Here is a 16,706-nt window from a genome sequence, read left to right on the forward strand (position 1 = left end):
TTATGCAACATGAGATTTTTCATGGATATTTTTGATATTGTTTGCAGTTGTCCAGCACTGGTCACCACAGATGCCTACTATGTCAGAAACTTACTGCCATTCTGCATGTGAAAACATGAGATTATACACGACAAGCTACATGGGGTAAGTAATTTTTAAATTCACAAAGTCATATGGCTCTTATAGGCTATCCATTAATTTTGTTCAGTTTAATTTCAATGAGTGAAAGCTATCCAGATTAAAAACAGTAACTATTTAAAAAGTATTCGTTTCATAAGACAGTAAGAAGTCAAGCAAAATGACACCTTTTATTGGCCAACTAAAAAACAAGATAGGAAGCAGAATAATTTTAAACAATGACAGAAGCATCTATGACTTGGATTTTTCATTCATGCTGTTAATTTAATAATTGAATATACTGACTTGAATGCTGGCCAGATGCAAGTAAGATCATGTAATCGGAGCACTGTAGTATTAATCCAGTTTAATGTTTCATGGACTCAAAGCTTATCTTGGCAGTACTGGTCACAAGGCAGCAACCGACCCAGTCCATTGGAGGGGCTGCTCAATGGCCACACCATCACTGGGGCCAGCGTGCATATCTTTGGGATGAGGAAGTACTCTGAGAAAGAAAACAACACAGACACAGAGGGAAAGAGCCAGGCAGCGGTTCAAACAACACAATAAATGGGCACAGGTCACAGGATGTCAGTTCAATGTTATTTTTGTGCTCCAATTCCATCACTAATATAATAAAAATATACTACATCATTCAAAGTAAACCGTTTAGTTAACAGAACATTTTTATTTATGGTGCAAATTACAACGAAAAGTGCCGTCATGTTTTAGAGGTCTTCCCCTTTTTTAATTTGTAAAGTCTAACAAATCTAGTATTTGGTTATACAGAGATATCAAAATACCACAAACATTAATTACACTTACCTGGCGCAACGTCTCAGTAGTAACAAGTGATGCTAGGTATCATCATTTTTATTTTCCTTTTAAAACGTAAAATAAAACTTTAAACACTTGCAACAACCTATTTGGTACTGTTAATAAATAGTGTTTTAAATAAACTTTAACACAAAAGAGATTCCAAACATGACAAATGTACAGTATTATTGAATGGAATGTGTGCAAATTAAATAAGAATCTCTGTCCTTTCTATTAATCTGTAAAATATACAAAAACTCAGCCAGACAGAGTGAGACTGCCACTCCCCGTTTCCCTTAAAAATACATGCCCATCATATTAAAGTCGGACATCCCAACCTGTCCGATTACCAGGATGTCCCCGTTACACTTTTGTTGCTGTTGGGCTCAGTTCCAGGACCCCTGTACCACTTTCTCGGATAAATGGGTTGGAATTGATTAAAAGATGGCTAATTCACTACACACAATCTTAAATACGTTAGGAATAAATTAAATTAGTACAGCAAACCATAGCAGGCTTCACCTTTGAGGTTATTATTAAGAAATTTTCTGAACTACTCAACTCATTTTGGGGTTGAAGTGGGGGGGAAGGGGGGGGGTCTTAGTAAAACAAGAATGACCCCAGGGTGGGACGCCAGTTTATCACAAACCCACACTCACTAAATTCTGAGTCGTCAATAAGCCTGCCTTGAACTTCTTTGGGATGTGGGAGGAAAACACAAATTCTGCTCAGTTGTTTTCAAGTACACAGTACTTATTTCTAAATATTACTTCACCCAACCCCAACATTTTTTCATGGTTATTAGAGCACATTGAAAAAAAACAGAAGGCCTTTATTTCAATCTGTTAAAAATCCACCGGGTTCCACGACGGCCATCTTCTAAGCTTAACCGTAGTTAGAGAAAATCTCTTCTACGAATGAATGTCATCATTCCAGGCTCAATGTCGTCGTCCAAACCAATGAAAGACCTGCAAGTCAGATCTGAACTACTTGGAGTGTTTAGTAACAAAATCCAGCATTTTACAGAACACATCACTGGTAGTTGAAATTTTTGAAAATGTCTCCTATCTTCAGTATTGTAGAGTTGCCAAAACCTTTTGCACAACTGTTAAGAGCAGGTTCAGACTTAACTGTGAAAAACATTTCAGTTCCAGCTGGGAGGAAAATATTTGCAGGTAAATGTTGAGTGAATCTATAAAATTTGAGAAACATCTGAAATACTGTAAATGGGTTTCACAGTTTCATTCTTGTGTTGTTCACTGAGGGCTGTCATCCACTGTGTAGAACTACTCATAAATGAACCATTTTAGTCTTTACATTGTACCTTTTCCAATCATACACTCAACATAAATACTTCCAGTTTCGTCCATTCACTAAAAGGCAAATAAGAATCTTGATTAAATTAAACATCACTTGCATCATAATTGCATATTTACAATTAGACATCGATTGCAATGCCATGCTTTGTTGAAATCATATCTCTGGTTCCAGTTAAATACATCAGCACGGAGCAGAGATGAGGCAATGATGCAGTGATTGCAATGTACAGCCAGTAGGGCACAGGCGCGGTGCTTCCAAGGGGACAGAACCATAGCCCATGACGAACCCCATCACGGACGTGATGTGAAGCCCATGAAATAAAAATCATCCAAGGAAGAAAGCACCAGGAGTCCTTCAGCTTACAAATCCACATAAGAAATTTTAAAGAAAAAGACACCACAGGGATTAAGGTAGAGCAATGAAGATGAGGCCTTTGGGGAAGATTCAAAGCTGCCTGGAAAAAAAAAAAGACATTTTATATACAACATTTTACACACACAGACTGTATGTATGTATATATATATATATATATATATATATATATATATATATATATATATATATATATATATATACACACATCCACACACTCGCACAATATACATCACACATATGTTTTAAATGACAAATATAATTTATTTTCCCAGCATTTATTACCTGCTGCTGGATAGACATGAGACAGACAAAGTGGTTCTGTATCTTCATTATAACACACAAAACGCTGTGGTCATTTAATTCACCCCATAAAGCCGAGTCTCATTGGCATTTTTCCCTAATTCACAGCATGTCATAGTCGATGACAGATTTTACATCTCTTAGCCATGGCAACAGACCATCTATGCACACCTGTCCATTACAAGCAGCTGTTCTCAGTTTTTTTTTTGGCCCAACAGTTAACATTTTGAGGATGTGAGCGTATCTCAGCATATTTATGAAAGCAACTCAATGTCACCATGCTCCTGTTTCTGAGAAGCTCCAATCAGGATTTTTTTTAGAGCGGATCACTAATTTCATGTTACCAGAACTGCCTCTGATTCAATATCAATTCCATTTTTTTTTTAATGGAATTTTAAAACACTAAGCTCCTGCGTGATACATTTACATTTATCAATGTAACATAACATGGGATTAGATTCATACCTGGTGGCATGGATCGTGGACTATCTTAAAGACAGACCTCAGTATGTGCGTCTCTGGAACTGCACGTCTGACATTGTGGTCAGCAACACAGGAGCGCCACAGGGGACTGTACTTTCTCCGGTCCTGTTCAGCCTATATACATCGAACTTCCAATACAACTCGGAGTCCTGCCATGTGCAAAAGTTCGCTGGTGACACTGCTATCGTGGGCTGCATCAGGAATGGGCTGGAGGAGGAGTACAGGGACCTAATCAATGACTTTGTTAAATGGTGCGACTCAAACCACCTACACCTGAACACCAGCAAAACCAAGGAGCTGGTGGTGGATTTTAGGAGGCCCAGACCCCTCATAGACCCCGTGATCATCAGAGATGACTGTGTGCAGACCTATAAATATCTGGGAGTGCAGCTGGATGATAAATTAGACTGGACTACCAATACTGATGCGCTGTGCAAGAAAGGACAGAGCCGACTATACTTCATTAGAAGGCTGGCGTCCTTCAACATCTGCAATAAGATGCTGCAGATGTTCTATCAGACAGCTGTGGCGAGCGCCCTCTTCTACGCGGTGGTGTGCTGGGGAGGCAGCATTAAGAGGAAAGACGCCTCACGCCTGGACAAACTGGTGAGGAAGGCAGGCTCTATTGTTGGCATGGAGCTGGACAGTTTAACATCTGTGGCAGAGCGATGGGCGCTGAGCAGGCTCCTGACAATTATGGAGAATCCACTAAATAGTATCATCTCCAGACAGAAGAGCAGCTTCAGCGACAGACTGCTGTCACCGTCCTGCTCCACTGACAGATTGAGGAGATCGTTCCTCCACCAAACTATATGACTCTTCAATTCCACCCGGGGGGGGTAAACGTTAACATTTAACATTATACAAAGTTATTGTCTGTTTTTCACCTGCATTATTATCATTTTTTAATTTAATATTATTTATTGTATCAGTATGCTGCTGCTGGAGAATGTGAATTTCCCATTGGGATTAATAAAATATCTATCTATCTAATCAACATAATCAAGTAAACATTTGTCTGTGGGACTGTTTAGGAACAAATGTTACAAGAAAAGGTTACAAAATTGATCATCACAAGTGAAATGTTCAGAACAAAATTCCAATGAATTACAATTCCTAGGTTACAAAAAACCTAACAAAACCATTATCAACTAGGCAGTAATGTACCAAACAAGAGTCTTCAAACACTTCCTAAACACACTGAGGAGTCAGAAGTTGAAATGGAGGTGGGCAGATCGTTCCAGCAGCTAGGAGCTAAACGTGAAGAGTATGGATTGACACTTGATGCCACACACAGGTGGCTGACCAGACCCCATTTGTCAGCAGATCTGAGTGGATGAGAAGGAGCTCAGGACCTCACAAGTGTTTCTCTCTCTCTCTCAATAAATAAATATGTGTGTGTGTATGTGCTGACCCACTGACTACTCTGTAGGTATGCATCAAGGATTTGAATTTAATATGTGCTGCTACATGGGGCCAATGTAGTGATCTGATGAGTGAAATGTGCACCCCTCAACTGGTTCAACACAAGATATACCACTGCATTCTTGCAGTGGCTTGATACCACATGCCGGTACTCCTGAAAGTAGTGTTGCAGTAATCCAGATGACAAGACAAGGAGTTGTGTTGTATACTCTGATAGATTCAGTGTGATCTTCCACATGTTGTATGGAGTGAATGAATCTGCAAGACTGAGAGAGAGACCATAGCAACATGTTCAGTGAATGACAGCAGGTCATCGATCAACGACCCAAGATGGCTCACCAACTTGGTGGGAGTTAACGATAGTGAGTTGAACTGACCAGAGATGAGGTGCTGAATAGATGGACAAAGTGGAGTAACAAGAGGGTGCTCGTTCATTCCGCAATATCCGTGAGACATGCAGAGATTCTAGCAGATACCGTGTGGTCTTCTGGAAGGAGGAACAAGAACATCTGCATATAATTGGCAAAGCACTAATATGAAAAACTATGGGACAGAATGATGGGGTGGCATAAAGATAGAACAGGAGCGGACTTGGCACTAATCTTTGGGAAACACCCACGCTTGCCTGGTTCACCCTTGACATCTCTCCTCACGAAAACACACGGTCAGATCTGTCCAAGAGGTAGAATTCAAACCACCCAACGGCAGTCAAACTGATGCCAAGGTCAGGTAGGGTAACAAGGACATTTGGGAGCCTTATGTTCTATATGAAAGCTTTAGCTTTGGTATTTTTACAATTAAACTGCAGACCCCAGGTCTACCTGTTCATTTTCTATTAAGAGAATGAAATTCTGTACGCTTATTGTTCAATGACCATAAAAAAAATACCAAAATAAATAAAATCCCTTTAATTATATATATATATATATATATATATATATATATATATATATATATATATATATATATATAATAAGACATGTACACAAAATATTTAACCATAATACAGATGGAATAAATGAAAACATGCTTGTTATAATTAAAAGCCCAAAATTAAAAGTTCTAATAAAATGTTTAGGCTCATTAAGAAGATACGAAGCTGACGTGCTTAATATATGTACATTTGAAATAACAAATATGCCTCTTAGGCTAACAGGCCTACTGTTTGCTAAGCAGTGAGGGCAAATTTATCTGTTGTTCTGATTAAAAACGTAAGCTGCTGTACTAAACACAAGCCGGCTCAGTGATCACACTCAGACAAGGAGCGTCCTTTCTAATTAAAAGGACAATAAGAAACGGCCTGAACTCGTTAAAGCAGCTGCTTTTTTCATGTCTGCTAAAGATACCTCCCTTTCCTTCTACTCTAAGTTTAGCCGGACACTGTATAAGTCGTCCATTCCTCTCACGTATGGGGTGACTCCTCAGATTCGTTTTTCTCAGTTTTCTATTCCACTTTCTTTAATGTAACAGTAAAATATTCTAATCATGTGTCTCTACTAAGGTCTGCCTTACAGATTTCTGTTTATAGGAAGTTCTGGCAGCAAGCTACATGCGCACTTCCTCAGGTATTGTAATGGCTTGTGTAAAAGAGCTGTACAACGTAATTACCATAAAGCTTAGAAAAGCAGATACTGAAAAAGTATCATTTTATGAGATCACCTAATTTACGGATGACTGATCAACTCATCTGGAGTGAACAACTAGTCAATTTAGTTCTGTGGCTGATCAACCAGGGCATCACTATTATAAAATGTTTATGCAATGAAAACAGGCAGTTTGCAAAAAACATTCACATACATTAAAATAAATTTTTACATACACAACACATAATCCTTGCATTATTTTCTATGTTCTTTAGCAAGATTTTAAATGATTAACAGTTATTAATCAAATGGGTCAACTACTTATTATGTAATAAAAACTTTACATCCCTAAAGTGCACTTTATGTTAACAACAAGCAAGTGCGGAATAAAACCCATTAGTTAGAACAACTGTCTCAACATTTAAATCCAGACCGGAGACTTTCCTGCACTCTGTAGTTTTACAATTGCTGCCCCTTCATTTGCAAGTCACTATAATAATATTGACACCACCATTCTGTACAATGACATGTTCTCTTTCTGTAAATGGCTATAACCAAAATGTTTTCAATTTTGAATGTGTTTGTCTAAGTCTTTTATATATTCATATACATAAATATTTATATATTTGTCTCACTATATTAATTCTTTGTAATTTTATATTTTACCTTGTAAGAAAAAGAATTGACCAAGGAGTCCCAAAGAAAAGTTGGGGGTGCCAGCTGGGTTACCCTCTTTACAGTACAGGTCTATAAAACTGAACATAAATGGCTGGACGTTGGCGCAACATTAAGGAGGTGTAACAATTGCACTATGAGCCTATTTGGCTCGTCAAACAGTTTAGCTCTCTCTAGTGGGTCAGCATTTGGGATCTCCGTTATGCAGGGTTGTAATCCTGAAATGAGACGCTATCTCGGAGCAGTCAGCTTTATACGGTCCAGACCGGAAGTGGCAGGGCTTAGGAGGTAGCAGGTGGGGCTTAGGTGCCCTCAGTGAGCATCTTCTTGGCACTGCAGTGGATAAGTGAGATAGTACGGTTAGTGGAGGTGCCCCTCTTCTGCAGATGGGGTATTGTATAACTTATTTGAGCCTGGAAGGTGATCCTCAGATGTCCATGAATGACAACCTGTATTGTTTTTATACTGTAACTGCAATACTTTGTATTATTAAAGCAATGTGTTGTATTTTGGCGAGTGCTTTCCATTTTTCTTCACAAGAACATTTTCCGGAAATAGTTTATTTAATAATATGTTAATAAAAATATGTTTGGGACATTGTGAGCACACGACTGGATGATGCAACAGGTGAATTATACGACATAAGTAACATTGGCCATTAAGGAGGTTGACAGAATGTTAGGTTATATAGCGCCCTGATGTGTAGAGTACAATTCAAAGGAAGTTCTCCTCAAGCTTTATAACACACTGGTGAGGCCTCATCTGGAGTACCGGGTGCAGTTTTGGTCTCCAGGCTACAAAAAAAGACATAGCAGCACTAGAAAAAGTCCAGAGAAGAGCGACTAGGCTGAGTCCACGGCTACAGGAGGGGTCTTGTAAGGAAAGATTAAAAGAGCTGAACCTTTTTGGTTTAAACAAAAGAAGATAAGGAGGAGACATGACTGAAGTGTTTAAAATGATAAAGAGTTAGTAAAGTGGATAGAAACTTTAAATTAATTCAAGACAAACACAGGGGCACAGCTGGAAACTTGTTAAGGGTAAATTTCGCACAAACATTAGGAAGTTTTTCTTTACACAAAAAACGATAGACACTTAGAATAAGAAACCAAGTAGTGTGGTAGACAGTAAGACTTTGGGGACTTTCAAAACTCGACTTGATGTTACTTTGGATGAATTAAGTGGATAAAACTGGTGGGCTTTGTTGGGATGAATGGCCTGCTCTCGTCTAGATTGTTCTAATGAGATTTTTTCATGGACCATTTTGATAAGGTTCATTGCTGTCCAGCTTTGGTCACCATGGTTGCCTATTCTATCAGAAACTGTATCTCTGCATGAAAACATGATATTACATTTTTTTCTTAATCATCACTACAAACCACATGAGGTAAGTAACATATAAACTCATTTTTGGTGGAGTACTGCTTTAAACTAGGAGTCCAATTAAAGGCAGGAATTGGTCTGTGATTACTAAATTAGTTCAAACAAAACCCACGAGGCGCAGTGCTTCTTCACAACAGAGTTTTTAACAGGACTTTGCCTGCAACAGAGAACATGCAAAAACAAGTCCCTAACAAGTAAAAGGCAGCCAGCCATTACTGTCAGCTGCCACAATGAACTGGCACCTGCTCATTTTCTGTTTTCTCTCTTTCCCCTGGCAGGGATCACAAGATTGAAGTTAGTAGAAGTAGCAGAAACATGAAAACAAGGACTCACAGGACAAATAATACAGCCAATCAGTATGTAAATAAATAAATAAAATGTATATTGTTCAGATACTTCAAAATGGTATTTCAAAATAAACTTAACAAGTACCAGGAAGAAACATTAAAATGCCTGATAGCACTGGGCAGAAAAGTTCTCAGAGGCTCTTCTTAGCAGAGCATGGTGGAATGAGCCTGTGTCTGAAAGTGCTCCAACAAAGTGCCTCCTGGAGTGGAATTTTCATGATGGCATCCAATTTTGCCACCATCCTTATTACTGCAACAGTGACCAGTATGTTCAGGGTTAGTCCTGTGACGGAGTAGGCTTTCCTGATAAATGTGTGCTTCATTTGAGCTCAAGTTGCTTCCTCATTAGCTACACTGGCTACTATGGACTGCTAGAACATTTCCAGCAGCTTTCTGCATACATCAAAAGACCTGAATCTCCTTAGCATGTCCTGTCTGCTCTGGCCCTTCTTATACAGCACCACTATGTTGTCAGACCAGTCCAATTTGTTCTTTACACGGACCCCTAGGTACCTGTAGTTTTGCACCACTTCCACATCCTCCTCCTGGATGGTGACTGGTCTCTGAGGCTCCCCTGCATAACTAAATTCCACCATCACCTCTTTTTCTTGCTAAAGTTGAGCTGCAAGTTGTTGTCTCTGCACCACAAGATGAAGTCCACCACAGCCTTCCTGTACTCTGATTCATCTCCATTATTAATGCAGCCTATGATGGATGAGTCATCTGAAAACGTATGTAGATAGCAAGCGCTGGTATTGTGCTGGAAATGTGTTGTGTAGGGGGTGAACAGGAAAGGAGACAGGACAGTTCCCTGAGGTGCTCCAGTATTACCACCATTTTTGACACACCGCCCCTCAGCCTCAGTGCTGTCTATTTGTCAGGTAGTCCGCGATCTAGGAGATTGTGGAGGCATCAAGATTCAAAGCCTTTTTCCCCACTCGATAAGGCAGAATGGTGTTAAAAGCATTGGAAAAGTCAAAGAACATGATCCTGACTGTGGTGCCGGCTTTGTCCAAATGGGAGTAGGGTCAATGGAGCATAGAGACGAAAGCATCTTCCACACCTACATGTATCTGATAGGCAAACTGCAGAGAGTCCAGATGTTTTGAGATCAGGGTCTGTAGCTGTTTTAGGACCAGTCTCTCAAAGATCTTCATGATATATTAGGCAAGATCAACTGGTCTGAAGTCCTTGGGATCACTGGAATGACGTTTCTTTGGCACTGGGACCACACAGGATGTTTTCCACAGCTGGGGAAACTTCTGCAAATTCACAGAAAGGGAGAACAGGTGTTGTAGGATCCCACAGAGCTGGCTGGGGCATTTTTTCAGTACCCAGGGGGTGATTCCATCTGGCCCTGTAACCTTGTCTATGTTGAATTTTTAGCATTATTCAGCAGGGTTGTTAATTTTTTCAAATAACATAAATATAATATCTGTAAATAAACTGAAAATGCATCTTAGGTTTAACACAAGTAAGCAACCAACAATCAAGCTAGAAAAATTGCAGAAGTGGTCAGTAGTGCTATCTGCTCATTGCCAGGTGTTGGGCACACCAAGTCTCATGTTCCTGTCCTTTATGTGCTCTTGACAAGTCCTAGAACTATTTTATCTTTCTCTGGATTTAGCAGAAGCAGTAGGCTGCCATTTAATTCACAGGCAGTCATCTTGCTGCTATGTAGGATGCCTCATAGTACTGCAGTGCACTTTTCATTCAGTCATTTATATTTTACATACACCCAGGTGTCATTTGAAAATAAGACCAGAAGGCAGCCGGTGCTACAGGAAACATGGAACTACGGTATGTAAGATCAGCTTTTAGTTACTCACCACTGTGCTGCAAAACTAACTCATTCAGAGCCTGAAAGACGATGGTAAGCCACTGACCCACTTGGCACTAATTAACATGGAAATGCAAAAGAAGCCCTGTCACAGTATCGCTTGTCTGAAGAAACAGCAACACACAAAGAGACAAAGCTGGCATCAAGAAGTGAAACATATTGAACAATGAAGAGTAATCTGGAAAAGCCGAGATGTGGATAAAGAAAAAAACTGGAATTTCACTGTGAATACAATGAAGTATTCTCTGCCAGACTGATGGCCAAAGGCATAAAATCAAAAGGAGGCCTCTGTTCAGGAGCACCCGTCTTCCTCATTTTAATTCAACACTATGTGGAGGATAGGTGGATCAGTACTAAAATTTTAACTTCAGAACGGATAGCAGCTTTTGAACATCGGTACCGATACCAAAATAGTTATGAAGCAGAGAAAGGATAACCCGCCATCTTAGTCCAGCCACTCTAGTGTGCCACACAATCACCACATACCAAGGCTATCAAGAGGGAAGCAAAGTCCCAATCGTATTGAAGTGGGGTCCACATCATATAGTAGAAGCAACAGCAGGTGGTATCCCCCCGTGAAGTTCCAACTGCATCAAAGTGTGTAGTTTTGTTTTGTGAAGTCTATGAAACGGATGTTTTTCTACAACTGCAACAGTGAGTGTCAATGGAAGTAGGAGAGGGGGGTGGAGGATTGAGAGGAAAGATAACAATTATTTCTAGTACCAAAAAACCCAAAATGCTGGTACCATACTCTTTCAAGATTTGGGTTTTTTCGACTCTCCCATGCAAGCTTGGATTGAACCAAGGGGCACTTTTTGGTTGTGAATGTAATGACAACAGAAATATGTATTTTATAGTTTCTAAGTACAGCATAACCTCGATTGTCCGTCAGTGGTTGGTACCAAGGCCGTGACATTTAACAGGTCAGGTGACACCTCAGCACCACACACACAGCTCTGACTCCCAACAGACCTGACATCCATGGGCTCTCCGACTGTTTCGACTCTTCCGAGGATGGGGCTCCTGAGGGCTTTCCCCCCCCCAACCCCTTCATCATGCAAGCAGCCTTCCTATGGGTGGCTCCAGCAGAGCTGCTCCCGCGGAGAGCAAACAGGAGTCCTGTCTGACGTCTCACAGCTGTGTGAAGCTTGATGTTTTTTTGTTTTTTTTAAAAAAACAGTGGCTATATATACACATACATACATACATACATACATACACACACACACACACTATATATATATATACAGTGATACCTTGAGATATGAGTTTAATTCGTTCTGTGACCGAGCTCTTAAGTCAAAATGCTTGTATCTCAAATTAATTTTCCCCATTGAAATTAATTGAAATGAGATTAATTTGCGCCGGCCCCCAAAAAACCACCCCAATTTTTTGTTAAATGTTTTCAACATAAGAAAAATGTACTTATAATGAACAAATATTGTATACAAACAAAATAAAAACTAATACATAAAAGAGAATCTAAAGAAATAAACAGACGTTGGCAAAGCCGATTAGCGTATTGTAATGTTTTTTTTCTTTCGCTTCACTTTTGCTTAACTTAATTTTCTTTTTCACTAGTTTTTTTCTTTTTTGCCACGCTTTCATCACTTTCATTCGCATGGCGTTTCAATAGAAACCTGTCCAAGGAGCTTTGTTTAGTCCTCTCCTTTAGAATGTTTCTGAAATGAGTTAGGCAAGTGTCATTGAATAGCGGAGCTGCAAGTTCAGTTTCTTTTCAATAAAGTCAGGCGTTAGGCAAGTGTCATTAAATAGCGCCACTGTGTGATCAGTTGTAATTTTTTCAGGGTGTTTCTTTTCTTTAAAGTTCGAAACTTTTTCCCACATTGCAAACACTTCCTTTATCTCACTTTAAGAGATAAACTCCTCCGCGATACCGATCTCCTGCAGAACCTCCATATGTTGCTGTGTATGTAGTTCCGTCAACTCCTCTGTCGTCAGTTCCTCGGAATGTGCGGGGACAAGCTCCTTGATGACTCGTATTTCAAATTTTGGCTCGTAACTCAAGACAAAAAATCGACCTAGTGACGGCTCGTATCTCAAAAAACTTGTACATTGGGGCACTCGTATCTCAAGGTATCACTGTATGTATATATATATATATATATATATATATATATATATATATATATATATATATGTATATATATGTATATATATATATATATATATATACATACATATACACACACACACACACACACATTACGGCCAAAACCCGAAATTGGCCAAATCGAGAAATGGCCAATGTTGCTGTAAATTGACCAGCCAATGTCCGATCTTTTCCTCGATTTCGGGATTTGGCTAGCCAGTTTGCGAAATGGCATGGGGCGATCGGCCAAAGTTGGAAGAAAAAAAAGGCACGAGCAGCAATTTGTTGCACACTTAGTAATGCAATTGCATCGAGTGTAGCCTTGGCCGCCGGTCGGTGATTGGGAAGACGTGTCAGTTCGTAGTGATATTTCTTCTGTGCCTATGGATTCCAGTGTGAGCAGTTTCTCGTGCAGAATGGAAAACTCGCTTCTGAATCTGCACCTGAAAGTTTTTAAGCATCTTCGTAACTTGAGCAGACAGTCTTACATCAGCACATCGAATTTTGGCCAGGGAGTTCTCGCCACTTTGCGAAATGGCCGGCCAAAGTAGCATATACACTGGTCATTTCTAGTAATTTGGACTTTGGCCACACCTCGCGGCCAAAATGCGAAACGGCCGGACAATTCAGGAACTGGCCGAACTTTGGGTTTTGGCTTTAACACACACAAGCACGCACGCACGCACGCACACATACGATATATATCTATAGCACTGAAGCCACCACCTGTGCTCGTTTTGTTTTCAGATTCTGCAATTGACCAGGAATGTATCGGTACTAAATGTGCATTTTCATTTTCAGCACTAAAGTTAAAGCTAACTGTGTACTTGACAAGGTTTATTAAGCCTGATTTCACCACTGATATTTATCCTGAGTATATGATGGGTAGGCCTTGTGTGAGTCTACTACTTACTTAACAATAAATATTAAAGGATAATTTATTTTGTTGGTTTATATTTACATTGAAAACTTTCAGATCACTTTGTTAATTAAATGTTCGAATCTTCATTATTTTTTTATCCAGTAATTTGTTAATAGCTGTGTATTAAAACAGCCATAACAATGATGAAAAATAGAAACAAGTAAATGATATAATTAAATTGCTTGAAGAATCTAATTGGTTTGATAAATTATTTCATTCACAGAAACAAAGTGCCGTAAATTAAAAGCCGACACACTGTAATATTTCCCTCCGAGGCGTTGCTTTAAGCTGTAATCACTCAGACAGCAATAACTGGAACAGCTCACAAAAGCACAGAGGCACAGCTTCGACAAGGACTCGGAATCATGACCTTCATGCAGAAGTACGTCACGCTAATTACCACGTCACTATTAAGGACTGCCATACAGTACATAGAGAACATCTGTTTCAAATTTTGCAGGCTGGGTTTCCTTTATTTGAATGCATTTGATTATGAAGTTCAAGGGCCATGGAAAATAAAGACACTCTTATCAAGTGCCAAGACCTTAGTTAGAAATCTCTCTTATGTGAATTTACTTAATGGTGATTTGAAATCTAATTTGAAGCCAGGATGCTTTAAGCATCACCGCAAAATCTCAATATTCATGGGTAACATTTCTTAGTCTTGTAGTCTAATTTACTTTGATGTGTCTAACAAAGTGCATTTTGAAAGTTGCCTTATGAAGCAAGGATTAACTGTGTGATTGTTGGCATATTTTTAAAAAGGTATTAGTAGAACCCAATCCAAAATGTAACCATTTAGTGAAGTACAATGAATAAAACATGCCAACTCAGAACAAGCTCTTTAAATGCTATCTGCTTAAAATGAAAATAAAATTAATTAAATTTAAGCAAGAAAAACTGCATTGCTCAAAAAAATGAAGGGAACACTTAATCATCTCAGTGTAACGCCAAATCAATGAAGCTTGTGTCCAGTTAGGAAGTACTAGGGGGCTTCGCTCGCCAACCCCTGTGTTTGGTTAATTGGATATACAATTTTACATATTTTTTTTGGAATTGTTTCAATTTCATTATTTTCACTTTTACTTTAAAGCTTCATTAAAAACAATATTTTTTGGAGACACATTGTGACAACGCAACGTATAACTGCCCGTGAGTGAATATTGTTTCTGTTTCTGTAATAAATAATCCGAGTTTTTCTGTTTGTCCCTGTGATTTATTGATTGTCATAGCAAAAGCTATTCTCACGGTAAACTGTAAACATTTTACTACGAATGGCATATCACGATCTCCTTTGGTGTGTAATGTTATTCGCGGAATATATACATCACCTTTCTCTTTGCCTGTTAATATTTGCATCGCTTCTCCGAGATCATCAATATACACCCGACCGAATTGTGTACTCTTTGAAATTTAACTTGTCGTTCCTTTAACTGTTGTGGGACCACAGATTCTCGTAGCGTATGGTCCATTATTGTGTAAATTCACGTTTTGTCCATTGAATGATGCGAATGCAAAAAGACTTTGTTGTCTACTTTTTATTTCTGACCTCGATTTGTCCTGGTATTTTTTTCAATTACACCTGGTTCTGATGATTAATCACCTTTTGTTTGCGGTAATGCAATCGTTTCTATCTTTTCTTTGATACTGTAGTGACTGACATGACAAAGTGTCACAAAAGTTGTACTTGAACAATCGCTGACTTCCTAACCCCAAACACAACTTTCTAGCACCCTCTCCAACGCCCCCCCCCCATTACCGCATGAAATCAATACCCCACTATCAGTCCTCCGTGCTGTACTCCGCCTTCCCTCAATCGGACCTAACAGTCACTTAAAACCAAAAAGCCCTCAACCTGACTGGGACGCTACAATACTTTCGAATTTTACCACTTTCATATTCTGTACCTTTGTCTGCATGTGTATCGCGCCATCGTTTGTTTGAGCCTTTCGAATTCCACTGTTTTCATAATCACTTATCTGCCTTTTTTCTCTCCAATGCCTTTGGGTCTCTATTCTCCGTATTGTCCTTATACGCTTTCTATGCGCTGAGAGCACATGATTTGTGTGTACTATGTGCTTTTACACGATTGATTTTTTTTTTTGATCGGTGTGCTCTTATATATTCCGTACTCTCTTTGTGGACCCTTGCAGACCCCGTAGTGTCTTATGTTTGACTCTGGGGTGCAGTGCAGAATCCTCTTTTCTGTGTGGCTGTGTTGTTAGTCCTCAGCTATGGGCGCGTTGTTTATCCAGGCGGGCTCGTGTTTGTATATCCGTCAGTCGAGCTCGTTCGTTTTGAACCCATGCCTGCTTTGCTTCCGCAGTTTCAGACGCGCGTTGTAGGCACCTGCGTTCATTAATCTTATCCAGGTGGGCTCGTGTGTGTATCGTTGAGCTGTATTGTGTTTGAATTTGTGTAAAGCGTTCAGCGGTTTGTACAATCCCAAGCAGCACATTATTCCTAACTTGACTCCGCAGAAGTGCCACTCACAATATGGCGGTGACGCTTGCGCCTTCTGTATTATCTCGGGTTTCACTGTGCTGTGTAGTGTGGACGTTTGTGGCATCCGTATTCTCTCCGGTTTGACTTTGGGCGGGGTGCCGAATCCTGTTGTGTGTGTTTGTTCTGTGCCCGTTCTCTGGGGCCGTGTGTTAGTTGAGCTGTATTGTGTTTGAATTTGGTGTAAAGCGTTCAGCAGTTTGTACAATCCCAAGCAGCACATTTGTTTTATTTGCTATTTCCGTTAGTTGAGCTGTACGCGCCTGCGCAGTACGTCTCATGGTCCCATCACCGTGTACCTGCGTCCATGCCACCATCCGGTTTACCATTCTCGGTTAGTAATATGGATAAGCGATTGTGAATTAACTTCACCTACTTTGGTGCAAAAGAAAGTGACAAGAGGTGCACTGAAGAGAGAGCAGCAAGAGACCCCAAAAGAGAACGGTGGCCACAGACAGTTGCTCTCCCCTTATCCTTCCTGCTGATTATTCTGCAGTTTTGCTAGTGT

The 16,706-nt window shown here is 39.7% G+C and overlaps 1 protein-coding gene across 1 annotated transcript in view; it reads right to left on the minus strand.

Annotated features, from left to right (window-relative positions):
- Nucleotides 1-771: 771 nt before the first annotated feature.
- Nucleotides 772-16,706, minus strand: part of tmem267 (transmembrane protein 267) — a 35,976-nt gene continuing 20,041 nt past the window's right edge. The window contains exon 3 of the mRNA XM_028805012.2: nt 772-2,707. Coding sequence (XP_028660845.1) covers nt 2,372-2,707 — 336 coding nt within the window. The 3' untranslated portion in view covers nt 772-2,371. The remainder of the gene's footprint in view (nt 2,708-16,706) is intronic.

Source organism: Erpetoichthys calabaricus, chromosome 7 (genome assembly GCF_900747795.2).
Source record: "Erpetoichthys calabaricus chromosome 7, fErpCal1.3, whole genome shotgun sequence".
NCBI lineage: Eukaryota > Metazoa > Chordata > Cladistia > Polypteriformes > Polypteridae > Erpetoichthys > Erpetoichthys calabaricus.